The sequence below is a fragment of the Sus scrofa genome, chromosome 12 (genome assembly GCF_054392235.1).
Source record: "Sus scrofa isolate SSC_HxYL_T2T_F1_AM1 chromosome 12, Sscrofa_HxYL_maternal_Yorkshire_Landrace_v2.0, whole genome shotgun sequence".
Lineage (NCBI taxonomy): Eukaryota > Metazoa > Chordata > Mammalia > Artiodactyla > Suidae > Sus > Sus scrofa.
Genome location: NC_139394.1, coordinates 16,102,905 through 16,120,222, shown reverse-complemented (window position 1 = coordinate 16,120,222; position 17,318 = coordinate 16,102,905). Strand labels below are relative to the sequence as shown.

Below are 17,318 nucleotides of genomic sequence, written 5' to 3'. Positions count from 1 at the left end.
GGGCAGGGAAGCCCTGGGGGAGCGGGGGTGTCCCTGGGGTGCTGTCCCTGGTGCTTCAGAGGACCCGCAGGGAGGCCAGACTGGCTGCAGTGTGGGAAGGGGAGCGTGGCAAGGCCAGATTGCCGGTGGCCTTAAGACAGTGAGAGAGTCGCCGTTAGGTAGAGGAAGTCCGTGGGAACGGCTAGTCCGACCTTTTCAGGTGAGGGATGTGGGCGAGGACTGTAGCAGGGGTCAGATTCTGCCCCCGTGCATGTGTGTCGCCTTGTGCGTGATTTTTAAAAAGAAGTTTCAAACTTTCTGAATAGGTAATACCGTCACATGGTTCAAAGCCAAAATTTAAATGATATAAAAAGAGGAGTTCCTGTTGTGCAACGGAAGCGAATCCAACTAGAAACTGTGAGGTTGCAGGTTCCATCCCGGGCCTCACTTAGTGGGTTAAGGATCTGGCGGAGCCGTGAGCTGTGGAGTAGGTCATAGACACGGCTCGGATCCCATGTTGCTGTGGCTGTGGTGTAGACCGGCAGCTGTAGCTCTGATTCGACTCCTAGCCTGGGAACCTCCATATGCCGTGGGGGCGGCCCTAAAAAGGAAAAAAAAAAAAGATACAAAAAAATCCACTTTGAGAAATCCAAAGTTTTCAGCCTGGACAGCAGGTTAAATATGGTGCTTTTACTAAGTGGGGGAGCCCTAAATGTGAGCTCCTTTTCTGAGGCCAGGACAGGCCAAGCCCAAGGCCCTCCTCCAGCTCTCCCCCCTCTGCAGCAGGAACCATTTCAGAGAGGGAGCCCCCATCCTGTGGGGCATCCTGAAGGATTAATCCACTTCACTCTGAAGTGATTAGCTCTCCAAACTGGGGAAGAGTTCCCTTGGTGAGTTAAATGCCCTGCCCTTAGCCGCAGCTCAAAGATGCTTGACCAGGCTGCAAGGAGCACCCCCCTCCCCCGGGCAGAAGCCCCTTGGGTAGCTGGCTGCTGACCCTTGCCCTGAGCGAGCAGAAAGCCTCGGGGTGAAGGCAGGGTCATGGGCTCCCATGGGTGGGGGAAGTGGGGAGGAGGAGCAGCTGAGGGTGTGAGCAGCCAAATGCCCAGTGCTGCCTGGGGCCAGTGGCTAGTGGCTAGTGAGAGGGTCCCAAGGTTTAAATCACTCCAAAATACGTGTCCCCACTCCTCTGTTTTGCTTGGGTGGCTTTTGTCCTCATTAGAGCCCCGCCTAATAGCCTTCCATACAGTCTCACAGGCAACTGGGGGCTCCCCCTAGATCTTGTTCTTGGGGGCTCCTGCCTGTCCAGAAGGGGGCACGGGGGCACAGGGACACTGGGCACCTCTCTGTAAGGCTCTGGGCCTGGGGCCATCTGCCTCTGGGCCCAGGCCAGTGCTGGTTCTGGTGGAGTGAGGGGCAGAAACTCCCTTCTTTCTGCTCATTTCGATTCACTGAGCATTAAGCATCTCCTCTACATTCCATCTCCGATGCCCGGAGACCCAGCCCGCGGGCACCTGTATCCCAGGCACTGAGCCCAGCCAGCACTTGCTGGGTAAACCGGCTCATCTCTGGCCACCGGGACGTGGTGACAGCTCTGAATCCATGAATGAACAGGGCCACTCTCCGGCCTTCTCACAACCTCTCCTTGTCAAGCCAGAGATGGCTTCTTCCCAGGTATCCTGGCAGGGCTGGCCTGGCCCAGTGGGCAGTGCTGTGAGGCCGCGGGGGTGAGGCGCCAGCCAGCCACACCACATGGCTGTCCTGGAACGGAGCTGGCCGAGCCCTGCCAAGCTGCCTGGGGCACTTGGGCTTGAGACTGTTGCAGGGACAAGGTAACAAGGACTTGAGGGTGGAGGAGAAAGGCAAGAAAGGCGGGCTGGAGGGGGAGGAAAGGGGAAAGGAGCCAGAGGGGGTTTGAGCGGGTCCAGCAGGAGATAAAAGTGCTCAGATGATCAGGCTTTTATCTCAGGGCCCGGGGCTGCCCGGAGGCCGGGGCAGGCTGACGGGCCTTGACTCCCACCAGAACCGGCCCCACTGGAGCTGCAGGTGTCAATCCTTGCCCAGAAAAGCAGGCAGGGTGCCGGCCCTGGAGAAAGGAAAGGGGCAAAGCAGCAAGCAGGCATGTCCCCCTTAAAGGGGATTCCTTGCTGGCAGTCAATGTGCAAAGTTGACCGTCATCTGATATTGGCGGCGGATGGCAGAGCTGTAGTTTCAGCCGTTTTGGGGAACGGCTGGTCCGTTCAGGTTTCTATTCCGGTTGGCATTTTTTTTCTCACCTCCCTGGCATGTCTAAGTGTCTGGGGATCTGGCTTCGCAGGGAGGCCCAGCTTTAGCTCTCCCTGGGACTTGAGAATGTTTTGGATGGCGTCTTTCCCCATTCTGGAGCTGCAGGGGCCTCGGGACACTGCCCCAGACACACCGATCCTCCACGATAATAATCAGAATATTTTACTGAGTTATTTTTACTTGCGCAACCCAGTTCTAACTGCTTGCCAGGCTTTAACTCATTTTATCCTCTCCACACACCATCAGGTGGGTGCTACTGTCCCACTTTACAGATGAGGAGACGGAGGCACAGAGGGGAAGGGCTTGCCGTGCCACTCCTCCAGCCTCCCTGCTCTATAAAAATGTTGGAGGGGTGGGTGCCTGGAAGGAGCACCCCCTGCCCTGACCCTGTGATCTTACAGTCGGGCTCTGAGGCTCGAGACCTTTGTCTCAACCTATCGTCTCTGCTGAGTTGCAGAAGCCTATTTGAGCTTAAGGGCTAAGAATGACCTCTTTCTTTCCTTTCGTCCTTTTCTGGCTTCCCCTCCTGAGGCAGGGGGCAGGGATACCTGAGGAGCCGCTGGGGCCAGGGTAGGACCACACTGCATCGAATGCATGGAAATGAAGAGGGGGCTTGGTGCATACACTAAACATTTATCCCATTAGGGTTTTTTTTTTAATTTTTAAAATTTTTTTGTCTTTTTGTTTTTTCCAGGGCTGCACCTGTGGCATATGGAGGTTCCCAGGCTTGGGGTCAAATTGAAGCTGCAGCTGCCAGCCTATGCCAGAGCCACAGCAATGTAGGATCAGAGCCGCATCTATGAACTTCACCATAGCTCATGGCAACTCGGGATCCTTAACCTACCAAGGGAGGCCAGGGACTGAACCCGCAAGCAACCTCATGGTTCCTAGTTGGATTCATTAACCACTGAGCCATGACGGGAACTCCCTATTAGGGATATTTTAAAGCTCACACTCACCTCCCCAATGGGAGTCAACTCACCCCAAGGCGCTGGAGCAACAGGTGTCAGCTCTTGTCCCCTCCTGCCTGCTTTTCTAGGTTTTACTCCCTTCATCGCATCAGCTGGGCTTGGTGGCTCTTGGTGGCTCCCTTCCCTGGCCTCGGGGCTCCCTGGCTTCCCTGCCCAAAGATCCCATTCTAGCTGGTGTCTCCCACCACACCCTATATCCGTGTGCGCTCCCTGCTCGCCCTCCCCGCCCCCGCCTCCTGGCCTGGGCTCCCATCCTTCAAGGCCTATCCCGCACCCCTTGGCCCTGGGGCCCACCTACTCCCCTGACTTCCAGGGCAGGTTAAGGATGTTACCTGCTCTGTCAGGCAGACTGGGACCATGGCCTTGACCTACAGAGTCGCTTCACCAGACAAACCTGGGAGCGTCCCTTACCTTCCCTAAGGTTAGGTTGTGCGATGGTTAAATTACTGTGTCAACCTTTCGGGGCTGAGGGAGGCCCAGATAACTTGCAGGTTTGAAGAGAAGAAGAAGAGATGAGCGTTTGAATCAATAAACGGAGAAAAAATCGCCCTCCCAGTGTGGGTGGGCATCGTCCTACACACTGAGGGCCCGAATAGGACAAAAAGAGAGAGGAAGGGCAAATTTTCTCTCTGTGGAGGTAGGACATCCACCTTCTGCCCTCAAGCATCGGCACTCCTGTTCTTGGGCTTTCAGACGTGCACCAGGATTCGTACTCTTGGCCCCCCTCAGTCTCAGGCCAGGTTTGAACCTACACCACCGGCTTCTCTGGCTCTTCAGTTTACAGGTGGCTGATGGTGAGATTTCTCAGCCTCTGTAGTTGTGTGAGCCAGCCTCTCATCGGAAATCTCTCTGTTTACCTGTTTATCCCACTAGCTCTGTTTGTCTGGAGAACCGTATCACAGGTCTCGCACGTAACATAGGGTTAATAATATCTGCCTCATAGGCTTATTGTGAGGATTAAAGATAAATGTCAAATGCTTATCCCCAGGCCCAGCTCCTAGGAAGTGCTCTGAGAGTGGCACACATGGGCTCCTGCGGCCTCGATTTGACTTGTTCTATATATGCCCTGTTGTCACCCCAATAAGACTAAGCTTCAGGAAGGTGGGCATCGTGTATTTTTCCTGTGGCCCCACAACCCGGCACATAGTGGGTGGTTGGTAAAAGCCGCCTAAAGAGCCAAAGGCTTAGAGGGACACTGTGTCCTATCTGGTGTGCCCCAGCCTCTGGTAGACGGGCGCAATATTTACGCTGCTTTAGAGGGAGGAGATGGCCCTTTCCATCACGGTCTTTTGTGAAATGAGACTTGGTCCTTTTGGCACCTCGGGGCCTGAGAAACCCCATCCACAGAGCCCCACCTGCAGTGGCGCTGAATGAATTGATGGTGCGGGGGAGCTGTCAGTTCTGGTGCATCTCCCCGACCCCAGACCCCACAGAACGCACTGCCTGCTGCACGCATCTACCCTTCAGATAACGTCTGAAAACCCAACATTGGCTGATGGAAACCTGTAGCGGCCCCAGGGTAGCGGCCTCAAACAATGCCATGCCTTGCTGCGGGTTTGGCCCATCAGAAGGTTGGCCTGGCCACCTCAAAGTCTGTTAAGCACTCCATAAACATTATTATTATTATTATAGCTTTTTAGGGCCGCACTGGCAGCATATGGAGGTTCCCAGGCTAGGGGTCCAATAGGAGCTTAGCTGCCGGCCTACGCCACAGCCGCAGCAATGTGGGATGTGAGCCGCGTCTGTGACCTACACCACAGCTCAAGGCAACACTGGATCCTTAACTCACTGACTGAGGCCAGGGATCAAACCTGTGTCCTCACGGATGCTAGTCAGATTCGTTTCCACTGCGCCACAACAGGAACTCCCATAAACCTTATTTTTAAAAGTATGCATTGTCCCTCTTTAGATGTGTCTCAGTATTGGCTCCTGGACAAATCTTTTATCTTCAGTCTCCCCTTCAAGTTCAGTTAAAAACAAAGATCTGTTTTCTCAGAAGGATCAGGGCTTAGGGCTCCATGAGAGAATGGAGGTACGTGAGGTTTTTAGGAATTTCCTGGAGATATTTTCCAATGTGAGCGGCTCTACCAGGCTCGATCCACATTCGAAGATGTCCCTTTGTTTGGATCTTGGATCTTGGGTCTGTGTTTTCTGGTTGAATCTGCTTGTCTGTAGAGGTGGGTCACTGTGGGACAGGGGCAAGCTTTTGATGTAATTCAGGCCGAGCCTGCCTACCCTATGGGCACCGTAATTTATTTGGGGGACCCCCTTCGGTGGCAACATCTGCAGTGGCCACTCCTGGCCTGAGGAAGGAAGGTCTGGAAGATGGGAGGGAGAAGCCCCCCCCCCGTCCCTTCTTCAATTTTTGGAAAATCTGTTGAGGCGTATTTTACGGTTGGATCATAGCGTTTGCCCATGTTAAGCGCACAGCTCAATGAGCTTGAGTAAATGTTCCCGGTTGCGCAAACATAACCAGGAACTAGCTTTTAGAACCCTTCATCCCCCCACCAAGTCCCCTGGAACCCATGCGCAGTCAATCTCCGCTCCTGTCCCCAGCCCCCAGCAACTACTGCTCTGTCTCTGTAATTTTGCCTTTTCTAGAATTTGCATATAAATAGAATCATACAGTCTGCAGTCTTTTGTGTCTGGCTTCTTTCATTTAGTGTAATGTTTCTGCACACGTCAGTAGTTCATTCCCCCATCTTTTAGTATTTTTAGACTGCTCCCGCTCCCTCTCTCCCTCTCCCTCCCCCACTTTATTTTCTTACTAGTTTCTCTGTGCTTTTTCCACCCTAACTCCTGATCTGGTCTTTGGGTCCTAAGATGTAATTAGGAGAAAAGTGTGGAGCCCATGTACCTGGCCCTCCTAAGCGGGTAGCTACAGGGTGGCTGCCCAGTCAGCCTGTCCCAGCTCGTGAGGTCCCTGACGTGCCACTCCTAGTGGCAGGGATGAGCAAGGAGAGGTGGGGGATGGGTGGGGCTTTGAGACGTGCTTCCCTCTGCTCCAAGTTTGAGGCCCCCAAGCCTTTGTCCAAGGAGACAGGAATGAGCACGAGACGAAGCTGGGTGAATAAAGTCATTTTACTGATTCCACTCGGGGTGGCATGAGGCCTGAAGAGGCGCCCTCAGCAGAGGGACCCCAGGCCTGCCAGGGCTGCTGGGTGCCCTTGGGCTTCTGGGCAGCAGCAGGGCAGCCTGTGGGGCCCACCAAGCCCAGCTGGCTTGGCTTGAGCTGTGTGGGGCTGGGCTGCTGGCGGTTGCCGTCCGTAGATGCTCGGGCCAGACCCCAAGAAGAGAGAGTGGCACAAGGTGAAAAGCTACCTGTGAACACACTGGTTTCAATCAGTAAAGAGGAGGAGGAAGGGAGGCACCTGGGGAAGGAGAAAGGGCGGCTGGGAGAAGTTTCCGCCCCGCTCCACAGTGAGCTCCTTTGCTAGACGACCCGGCCGTTGCGTTCACAGATGTTGCTTTCATTTCCATCTCCCAACTCGGACCCTGGAAAGCAAGATCATCTCTCAGGCTGCGGAGCCCTAGCGGAGTGGGATCTGCCACGAAGGGCCACGGCACTGCTGCCCCTGCCCCCCTCCCCAAGTCTCCAGCCCCGGTGACCGGCCAGCTGCCACACAAGCGCACACACAACCACGCACACCCACGCATGCACGCACACATGCACGCACACACGCGCTACACTCCCTCCAACAGTGTGGTGGACAGAGACCCGCAGTCTTTCAGAGATCAAATTGGCTGGCAGCAGAGGGTCATGTGATGAGGGCTGGGAGAGCAGAGAGGCAGTGAGACGGGCAGTGGGGTCCTAGTGGAGGAGGTAGGGTGGGGTGGGGGGCTTTTCTTTATTCTTGGGGAAACACTTGTTCTCAATATATTTCTTTTCCCACTGGCTCGAGTGAGCGCTTCCTGACTCTTTGGAAGCGGAGTGCGTAATCGCCATTCCTCCATCCCTACCTGGGCCGGCTCAGCTTCTATCTCCACCACAAGGAAGCCCCAGCCCCATGAGCGGCCCCCATTTTTCACCCCCTCCTGTTATTTCCCCCAAAGCTAGTTGCCCTGACTTGCATGTATGGGGGGAGGTGCCCTGGACCAGACTTTAGCTTGAAAGCCCTCCTGCTTGCTCCTACCCACACCTGTCTTGGTGGCTGCAGAAAGTATTGTTCCCCTCCCTGGCCTTGGACTTGGCTGTGGTGACAGTGATTGTGCCAGCTGGGAAGCCATCGTGTGTGGGGCAGGGTCACAGAGCGGTGGGCCAGGTTGTTAGCCAGGGACTCTCCCCCAGCTGCCCTTCCCTCTGTGCCACCTCTGGCATTTGCGTGTGGCTTCAGTCCCCAGGTGCAGGGGACGGGGTGCTCAGTGAGAAGGTTGGCATGGACACTGCAGAGCCACAGAGAGGCTGGCATCTCTTTGTGCCACCTGGTGTGCCCTGATGTTTTGCCTTTTTTCCTCCCTGTTTACCTGCATTGAGCTAGGGCAGCAGGTCACAGTTGTGACTCAGCTCTGGCAACACGTCTTAACAAAGTGCTGCCAGCCAGGCGAGTTATGCCAGGCTGCTGGGGACCAAAGAAGAGTGTGGCCCGGGGGGAGGGCAGGAGGCATGTGGATCTGCCTCTGGCTGCCCTGGCTCTTGTCTTGATCATGGCTGGGGCGGGAAGCCAGGCGAGGGCTGCGTCTGGCCAGTGTGCCAGGACTGTCCCTCTGTTCACGGCTGCCCCTGCCAGTGCCTGGGGTGTGTGCAGGGCTGGGGGTAGGTAGAGAGGGCCTAGACCTGTTTCCAGGGGTGGAACTGGAAATCAGTCCCTACACTGGGACTGGGACTGGGACTTGGACTGGGAAGGGGGTGGATCCTAGAACCAGTCCCAGCTTCGTGAAGAGGGTGGTAAATGACATCAGAGGACCATCTGCTCCTTTCCTGCCTCTGGAGAAGTCACTCTCCCCTGGGGCTCAGGCTTGGAGGCCCTAGGTGCCCCTTCCTCATCCCCAAGCAGGGGTCGGGGTGAGGGGGCTCTCCATGGCTCAGCGCTTCCCGGCGCGGCAGGGCAGCAGTGGCTCTCACTCGCCACTAGGGGTCGCCCCTGCCCAGTCGGAACTACCCGGGCGCGCCCGGCCGCCGCAGGTTGCCCGAACCGGGAAGAGCGCGGGCGTCTCCGGGGCTGGGGCTGGGGAAGGGCGCGGCGCCGAGGCTCTGTCCCGAGGCTCTGGCCACTGAGTCCTCCCGGCCGACCCGCGAGGGTCCGTTTGGGAGGAGGGGCTCTCGCCGGATGCCGCCCGGGGACCCGCGAGGCCGGGCGCAGAGGGGGTGTGTGCGCCCGCACACAAAGGTCCTTCCTGGAGCTGAGCGCTCCCTGCCGGCTCTCCCTTCCCCGTCGCCAGAGGGGGAGCCGCCGCTCAGGGGCGGCCCAGGCGAAGGCGCCGCGGCGGCCGCCCCCGGTGGCCCCAGGGCCTTGCGCGGGCGCGAGGGGGCGCTGGGCACTCAACCGGCTCGGCCGGATCCCCGCGGTCGCGCGGGACTAGGACTCTGCGGGTTTCTTTTGTGAACGGAGGGAAGGGCCCTCCGCCCTCTGAAAATGGTCAGCCCGGGTTCTCGGGACTGCGTGCCCCGAATAACAGATTGTGTTCTCTCGGGTCGCCCTCTGGGCCCCACCCTGCGGAGCTTGGAGCTGGTTCAGCTTCTCCGCCGGGCGGGTCTGTTGGGGGTTCCCCAAAGCATCACCGTGAGCGGCGGCGTCAGGATCACCAGGGGCCCACCCCGTCGCCTGAATCGGAATCTCTGGGAGGGGCCCAGGAATCTGTATTTTTGGTAAGTTCCCCAGGTGATTCTAATGGCAAAGCCAGTGTGGAAACCGCTGTTCTAAACCTTTTAGGGCTGCCGTTGTGAAATTCCGCCCCCCAAGAACGGTTTCTGGGGATGGAATTGTCTGTCACTCCCCCCACCCCCGTCCAGTTCACGGTAATGTTTATTCTCCCAGCTGATGATGGAGAAGTTCTTCCTGAGTCTGACTGCCAGCCCTCCTGCTTTCATTGAGCACCTTTTCTTCAGATGGGTTTTCTGTGGGCTAATGAGCCTGCTTGAAGACAGCTGTGCTGCTTCATTTGCCCTTTCCCAACATCTGTTTTCCTGGTTCTACTTCTGTCTGAATCCTGCAGACCCACTTGATTGGGCTGAAGGGTGAGAAAACCCAAGAAATCCAATTCTACCTTGTGAAGTACCGTGGTCTCTTCAGGAAATGGCTGAACTGGCGCCCTTCTAGGGTTTAGAAGAAAACCCAGGAGGCTCCCCAAGTACTGGGTGCTGGAGAACCCCAGCAAAGGGAAAGGAATAAGCCTGCGGCAAGTCACCCTGCACCCCAGGAGACTGTCCACCTTCTGCTGGCCTTTCCCCTTGCTTTCAGGATGCGGTAAAATTCTTATCTCCTCTGCATCCAGCCTCCTCCGATTTGCCTCCCAGATCGCTGAGGCTGAGGTTCTAGCTCTGCGGGTTATTGTTGCCTCTGGGTGGTGGTCATTCCTTCCAAGGTATGAGGTGCAACACAGTCACAGAAAGAGAGCAAATTAGCAAACATTCTCAACGTGGCAGGGCTGATCCCCCCTCAACCTACTTTCATTTTCTTCCGGTCTGGGTTGTGGGTAATTTCTTGACAACTATGAGAAAGAAGACAATGAAAAGTGAATCGTCTTTTGCTAAAGCAATTGTGAACAGATGTGTCATTCCCTAGCCTTGAGAATGTTCTAGAAACCCCATGCATCACCTTAAAGGGGCAGAGAAAACAGGTGGAGGTGCCGAGAGCAGTGTCGATATTCGTGCCTGTGGGCTTTAGCCTCCCTCTAAAGACAGTCGCAATAGAGCCCAGGTCACCTTCGCTGGTTCAGGGCTTCTAAATTTGGCAGCGAAAACAGACTTATTTCCTTTCAGCCATTGATCTGAACAGCAGAATCCCATCCTGGTGGTCACAGTTGCAGGCCTTGGGGGTGAAGGCCATGCTAATTGGCCACTTGCCTCACCCCTGGCTTTTAAACAATCGGTTGCATTCTCTGCCCGGCAGGAAGCAGCAGGCCCATCAAGGCTCTGGGCTCCCTCTTTGTTCTGACTTTATGGCATTTTATGCCACAATAAGAAACACTGTGTACTCCGTGGGAGCCCATTGTGCCAGGGCTGCAAGGATGTGGGCTCCCTGCAGAAGGGCTGGTGCTCTTCCCCCAGGAGAAGAGGGGCTTTGTGACAGGCTGGGGGACAAAACAAGGGGTGCCGGCCACTGTTACTGGGGCAACTGCCTGGCCAATGTGGCGGTATCTGTGGCCCCCAGGGGCCTCTCACCAGAAGGCCGGGGGAGGGCAGAGAAGGATGGAATTTCTTCTAGAGTAGCAGTCCCAGGTACCTGGTAAATTATACATCAGGACTGTTCTAGCAGGGTCTCCATTTTCTCCGGTTGCTAGGACGACCTCATCTGGCCTCTAGATGCTGTGCCAGGTGCTGGCATCTGTCTACTAGGAAGTGCCATCTTGGTGAGTTGGGAAGCTTTCCCAAGTGTGGGCCAAGCCTAGGCCTTGCATATTTTGGGGAGCTTTGATCCTTTGGGGTGAGGGTTTTCGGTTTTATAGAAACAGTGTGCATGGAGAGGACCGAGAGAAAGTCCGTTTGCTTCGCACAGGATCCAGTGGGATTTCAGAGCTATTTCAGGCCCCTACCTGCCTCCCAGGCTGGCCTCTGCAATCCCACCCGCTCCCCTTACAGGTGAACATTTTCCTACAGGCAAAGTGTTAATACAGCACACTTCTTTCTGTTCTACCCACTTCAGCAAATTAGACATTTAAGGGGTCCCGGGGAGCTGCCTTGGTCAGGCAGGGAGAGGAATCCAGGGTTCAGGGTCCTTTCACTGGGGGGTTGGTATAGACAAAACCCATGGCTAGGCGGAAGCCCAGGACAGGGCACCCCAGGGGTGCAGGCCCTGATTACCGGAGTGCCCCATGTGGGTGCAAAAAGCGGGGGAGGCAGGTCCGTTTAGCTTCACCACGCAGGACAGCCCTGTGTCCCCAAGAGATTAAAGGGAGAGCCAAGTGGTGTCAGGTGAGGCTGGTGTGGCATTGGAACTGAGAACAGGCCCGTTTCCGCTGGGCATTGGCAGAGAACAACAGGGCTCCCTTCAGCCCGTACCTCTCTCTGCGGCCACCTAAATCTGTCCCCCCATCTCCTGTGCTCCCCACGTGGGCCCTGCTCCCTCACCCTGCCCCAGTGCAACAGCCGCCCAGCTGGTCTCCAGCCCCCCTCCACCCAGCGGCTGCAGTTCTCTCTCAGGAATGCACATCTCTTGGCCTGCCAACGCCCAGAGCCACCCCTTCGGTGGCCGTCCAGAGCCGCACACAAACCCTTCCCATCCTGCTCCCTTCCTGCCCGCTCCAGCCACACTCGACTTGACTTTCCCCAGCACGCACGTCTTTTCCGTTCCGAGCCTTTGCATTTCTTTCCGCGTGCAATGCCCTTTCCCTCCCTGCCAACCCTTGTCCCTCTGCTGAGCTCTCCAAGATTCACCTCAGCCATCACCTCCTCAGCTGAACAGCTGATAAGAACCAAACGGAAGCAGCTTTGTCCCCAGGCTCCCAAAGCAGGGGCAAAACTGGTGGCAAAGAGTACAACGACCTCACTGGATAAAAGCAAGGCCTCCGAAACGCTTGCTTATGTCCCTGGAGAAGGAGTGGAAGGAGGGGGTGACAACGGTGGCCCTGCATGTCCTCTAACTCTGCTCTGGGTTCCCCCACATCTGGCTCCATCTTCGGTCATAACTCAAGGCACCTGTGGATGCTCTGGGTGACACATCTCTCTCTCTAGACTCTGAGTCCCTTTTAGGCAGCAAGGTGGGTCTTGATTACCTTAATAGTCTCAAAATCTAGTTTAGAACCTGACACATAGTAGGCATGCAGAAAATCTTTTCTCTCCACAAATTTGTGCTATCACTTTCTCCAAAATATAACTCAAGACCCTCTTCCTGGAAAAAGCAGCTCTTGGTTCATCAGTTCACTGAGCATCAAAATATTACTGAACACCTACTATGTGCCAGGCATTTTCTAGGCACTGGAGGACAGTGGCATATAAAAGAGAGATGGGTTCCATGTCCAGGTTGCCAGTGAACACATCCTCCCCCCACCCTGCCCCCATAACTCCCAGCAGAACTTCTCCTTATCTGGCAGTAATTTAGCAAGTTTGTAACCACTCAATGCTCCTGGCATCCATAGTGCTTGGGACTTGGTCAGCAGTCAGATACCATTCACTGTGTGCTCAGCCTCATGAGAGACAGGTGTAGAAGACCTGGCTTTGCCTTCAAAAAGCTTGCAACCTCCCTGGGGAGACAAATTATGTTTATGGGATCACTGGAAACCCCAGGAAGCCAGAGTCAGGGAAGATCTTGGGTTGTCAGTTTTTCAACCTCTGGGAATTCACTGGGTCTGCTGGTTTTCTTGACTAAGGGCTACTGAATATTTCCTGGTTTTTTAAATATGGAAGTCAAGGCTCATCTTCCAACTTGACCATAAGCTCAAAGAAAGGGACATCATGGAATTATGTCTGGTAGCCACTTTCCCAGAGGCCCATCTCAGCACCAGAAACAGGCTGGGGCATGAATGAATGAGTGAAGGAATGACCACCACTGACAGGCCATCATCACCGGCTGTCTTACTGAGACACAACCAGATGCCCGGCATGAGTGGGTTTTCCAGGTCTGGGAGGCAAAGGGAGGGAAGGAGGGTTTCTTCCCCATCACAGTGCCTGTCTTTTGCTAAACGTTACCTTTCGAGTCTGAGTATTTTCTCTAATTCCGAGACTCAGGGCCAGAAGAGTATGAAATTGACAAAAGCCTTTGGTTTTCCTGCTTTCACGCAGGTACCTCTTGACTGGTTATTTCTACTGGCTATTGCTTGGTGGTTTAAACAGGTGAGATCCAGAGTTCCCATCATGGCTCAGTGGAAACGAATCTAACATCCATGAAGAAGCAGGTTCGATCCCTGGCGTTGCTCAGTGGGTTAAGGATCCGGCATTCCCGTACATGGTATAGGTCGCAGACGCGGCTCAGATCCCACGTTGCTGTGGTGTAGGCCCGCAGCTGCAGCTCCGATTCAACCCCTAGCCTGGGAACGTCCATAGGCCGCAGGTATGAGCCTAAAAAGACACACACACACACACACACAAAAAATAAAATAAAAATAAATAGGTGAGATCTACTTCAGGGAGAATCGAATTACATGGAAGCTTGTGATGAGATCTTGTCCTGTCCTTTCTACTACCTGCCCCCTGGTTCCCGACTCACTCCTGGCATCACTCACGCCTCTGCTAGGGTGGTTTTACCAGAAAGTTCTTCAGAGTCAGTGGTTTAGGGCCTAGATTTTGCTCCTTGGGTAGTACTGTTTGTTGCCTTCTTGTGTGTGCTTCGCCGTCCTGGAGGCTAAGGTTGCGTTTGATTGCTGCTCTTGTGGCTGACTGTAACCGCTATCAAACCCTGGGCGCTTTGAAGTTCAATGTGCAATAAAAAGTTCATTTAAAAAGATGTGGAATAATGAAAATGAGGTTATAGAAATGTTAACAAAGGATCATTTCCTGCTTCCTGTACTTCTTTTTCTTTTTAAAATGTATTTCTCTGAGGACTTTATGTCACCATTAAAACTACAGACGAGTTAAAGGAAGGACAGGCCTGGGTCAGAAAGAGGGTGAGATTCCTGAGGCGATATCTTGGCAAAGACCCAGCCTGTTGTCTTAATTGAGGGCTTAGGGTCTAAGGGGAGAAGTTAAGCCAGAAAAATGGAGGGACCCATCTCAAAGTCTTATGGCTCATGGTCTGAACCCCACGTTTCTAGCAGGGGTGGCTCTAAAGGGTCACTGGAGAGCACCTGGAGTCACTGGCTTCCAGCCTCCAGGCGTGGCTGCTGCCAGCAGATGCCTCTTGTTCACTTGAGGTAGAAGAGGAGACACAGAGAAAAGAAGGCCGAAAGAGAGAGGCACGGGGTGGCCGTGAGGCAAGGTCGGGTCCCAGGCCTCAGAGGGTGTCCTGGGAACCCCACACACTTAGCAGCCCCTGGCATGGCCCTCAGGTAAGGGAAGTGCCCCTGTCCTGGTCTGGCCACAGGGAGGCATTTAGCTGGGGGGGGGCAGTCCCCTGGGGCTCGGAGTTCCACTTGGCAATGACCAAGTGTGTGCTTGCACGTTTCAGGGGCTGACCCGACCGTCTCCTGCATTTTGGTGGCCGAGCCAATCCAGCCAGGCTTTACCCTCGAGGCCATAGGGCCTCCCAGAGGACCCCGGTTCTCTTATTAAAGGGAGGGTGGCCACAGATGATCATTCCTCGTAAATACTTTGTCATTTCTCTCGTGACAAATGGGTCCCCATCGGCACCTTTGTTTTTTTGTTTCTTGGCACACATGCACACAGATGCTGGAAAAATGTACCCTGGGATCAAAAGCAAAATAAACAGCTTCCCTGGGGACCAGGAAGGGTCCTGTTTTTCACACCTGCTTGCTCGGGCAGTGGGCATCCACGGAGGTGCACACCCAGCCCCTGTGGCCTTGCCAGCCTCTATGTTGGGGGGCGAATATCCCCAGAGACTCACTTGCTAAAATGGCCATTAATGATCATTAATTGTTCCTGTGTTTAACAGTGAACAATGATGTGACTGTCGCTTACTTTTCAGCCAGAGGGCCACTGTGCCTACGCTAAGTCTCAGTCCTGGTGATGACAGTACCAGATCCTACCACGTGACCTCAAGGACCCAACAGATGCACATCTAATTAGCCGCACGCCAAGGTCCGTGGGCCGGCTGCCGCCCGGTCCTGGCAGAGCCAGACTCACCCTCTCTTGCGCGACCCGGGTGTGGTTGAGTCTCATGAGTTCTGCAAACCTCAGTTCATAGAGGTGAAGCAGCAGCACCAGGTACAGGCCTGAGTTCATCAGCTCATTTCGTGCCTGCGTGTGGAAAAGAAAGCTCTTAGGTGCCTCTAGAAAGTCATCATGGGGTAGAGGGTAACAAGGCCAAGAAGAGTCAAGAAATAGGACAGGGGTCCAAGCCCCAAGGCGAGGGCTGCCCTGGGGGACCAGAGAATAGAGTGGAAGGGGATCCAGGGTGGAGGCCAGGCAGCCAGCCTGGAATTCTTGTTTTTTTTTTTTTTTTTGATTTTTAATTTTTAAAAAATTTTATTGAAGTATAGTTAATTTGCAAGGCTGTGATAATTCCTTTTCTTTCTTTTTCTTTCCCTCTTTTTTTTTTTTTTTTTTTCTTTTCTTTTAGGGCCATACCTGCGGCATATGGAAGTTCCAAGGCCAGGGGTCGAATTGGAGCTGCAGCTGCTGGCCTACGCCACAGACACAGCAACGTGGGATCCAAACCACGTCTGTAACCTACAACGCAGCTCGTGGCAACAGTGGATCCTTAAGCCACTGAGCGAGGCCAGCGATCAAACCCGCATCCTCACGCACATTAGTCAGGTTTGTTTCCACTGAGCCACAGTGGAAACTCCAGGCTGTGACAATTTCTGCTGTACAACAGAGTGACCCAGTCAAACATACACACATGTCCATTCTCTCAGATTCTTTTCCCACGTGGGTTATCACAGAATACTGGGCAGAGTTCTCTGTGCTATATAGCCGGTCCCCTTTGGCCAATCATCCCATATACCTCAGTGTGCATGTGCCAATCCCAAACCCCCAGTCCTTCCCTCCCACCCCCCACCCCACCCCCACCCTTCGGGGACCATAAGTTTTTGTGAGTCTGTTTCTGTTCTGCTAATAATTTCATTTGTCTCCTTTTTTTTTTTTTTTTTAGATTTTACGTATAGGTGATATCATATGATGTTTGTCTTTCACTGTCTGACTTCACTTAGTACGATAGTTTCTAGATCCACCCATGTTGCTGCAAATGGCATTATTTCATTTTTTATGGTTGAGTAATATTCCATTGTATGTATATACCACATCTTCTTTATCTGTTCCTCTGTCAATGGACATTGAGGTTGCTTCTGTGTCTTAGCTATTGTAAATAGTGCTTCAATGAACACTGGAGTACACGTATCTTTTTGAATTATGGTTTTCTCTGGATATATGCCCAGGAGTGGGATTGTTGGATGGTATGGTAGTTCTATTTTTAGTGTTTTGAGGAACCTCCATGCTGTTTTCCATAGTGGTTGCACCAGTGTACTTCCCACCAACAGTGTAGGAGGGTACCCTTTTCTTCACACCCTCTCCAACATTTATTATTTGTGGACTTTTTGATGATGGCTATTTTGGCTGGTGTAAGGTGGTACCTCATAGTAGTTTTGATTTGCATTTCTCAAATCATTAGTGATGTTAAACATTTTTCCATATGTTTTTTGGCCATCAGTATGGGTTCCTTGGCGCAATGTCTGTTTAGATCTTCTGCCCATTTTTTAATTGGATTGTTTTACTGCCTAGTGGAGGACACCTGGGAAAGCTTCATGCTCCCGGCCCAGTCCCAGGCTGTGGACATTTACTGAGTAGGTACAATGCCATGGCCTTGAGCAGGGTGTTTGGGGAACGCTGCTGGGACCCCACCTTGTGATGTGGGAGAGAGCACCTCCTTCACAGACAGCCCCAAATACGAACTGGATGTGTGCAGGGCTGCGATGCAGCGGCAAAGGGGAAGAGAGAGACTGTGTGTGACGTGGGGGTCGGCGTCTCTGATGGTCCTCAAAGGACGGAAGGGATTTGGTAGGTGGCTGTGAGCGCCTTCAGGGTTTCAGACAGAGGCACTGAATGCTGGCAAACACGGAGGGCAGGGCATAGCTTGGGCAAAACTCTGCTCACTGGTGTGGCTGGAGTATATGGGGAGGATGTTTTGAATGTTTAAAAAATCTTGGCATGGGCTGGGGAGGTGGGGAGGTGGGACCACACCAGGCAGCACCCAGGGGTTTGGACATCATGCTGGTGTGTGTGTGTGAGCAGCTGCTGGCCTCTGAGTAGCTGTGTCTTAGGAAGCAAATTCGTCTGTCAGAGGACCTGGGACACAGGTGCCATGCGGGGAGAGCTTGACTGTCCGAGATCACTCATTTGCCCAGAGAAAGGGCCTCAGGCCTTAGGTCTGGATG

At 54.0% G+C, this 17,318-nt stretch overlaps 2 protein-coding genes and 1 long non-coding RNA gene across 11 annotated transcripts in view; 1 reads left to right on the top strand and 2 right to left on the bottom strand.

The window, feature by feature from the left end:
* The window catches only part of LOC146398066 (uncharacterized), a 1,038,644-nt gene that overhangs the window by 549,352 nt on the left and 471,974 nt on the right, over positions 1–17,318 (bottom strand). The window lies entirely within an intron of this gene.
* Positions 6,300–17,318, bottom strand: part of MARCHF10 (membrane associated ring-CH-type finger 10) — an 83,416-nt gene continuing 72,397 nt past the window's right edge. For 5 of the 8 annotated variants that reach the window (XM_005653890.4, XM_084984117.1, XM_084984115.1 and 2 more), the window contains 3 exons: positions 15,070–15,183; positions 9,842–9,884; positions 6,300–6,731 (listed from right to left, as the gene is read on the bottom strand). In XM_005653890.4, coding sequence (XP_005653947.2) covers positions 6,670–6,731; positions 9,842–9,884; positions 15,070–15,183 — 219 coding nt within the window. In that variant the 3' untranslated portion in view covers positions 6,300–6,669. The remainder of the gene's footprint in view (positions 6,732–9,841; positions 9,885–15,069; positions 15,184–17,318) is intronic. The other 3 variants (XM_084984111.1, XM_084984112.1, XM_084984113.1) reach the window with 1 other exon arrangement.
* The window catches only part of LOC110256164 (uncharacterized), a 132,595-nt gene continuing 124,032 nt past the window's right edge, over positions 8,756–17,318 (top strand). For both annotated transcript variants that reach the window (XR_014820996.1, XR_014820993.1), the window contains exon 1: positions 8,756–9,042. The gene's annotated coding sequence lies outside the window, so the exon portion shown is untranslated. The remainder of the gene's footprint in view (positions 9,043–17,318) is intronic.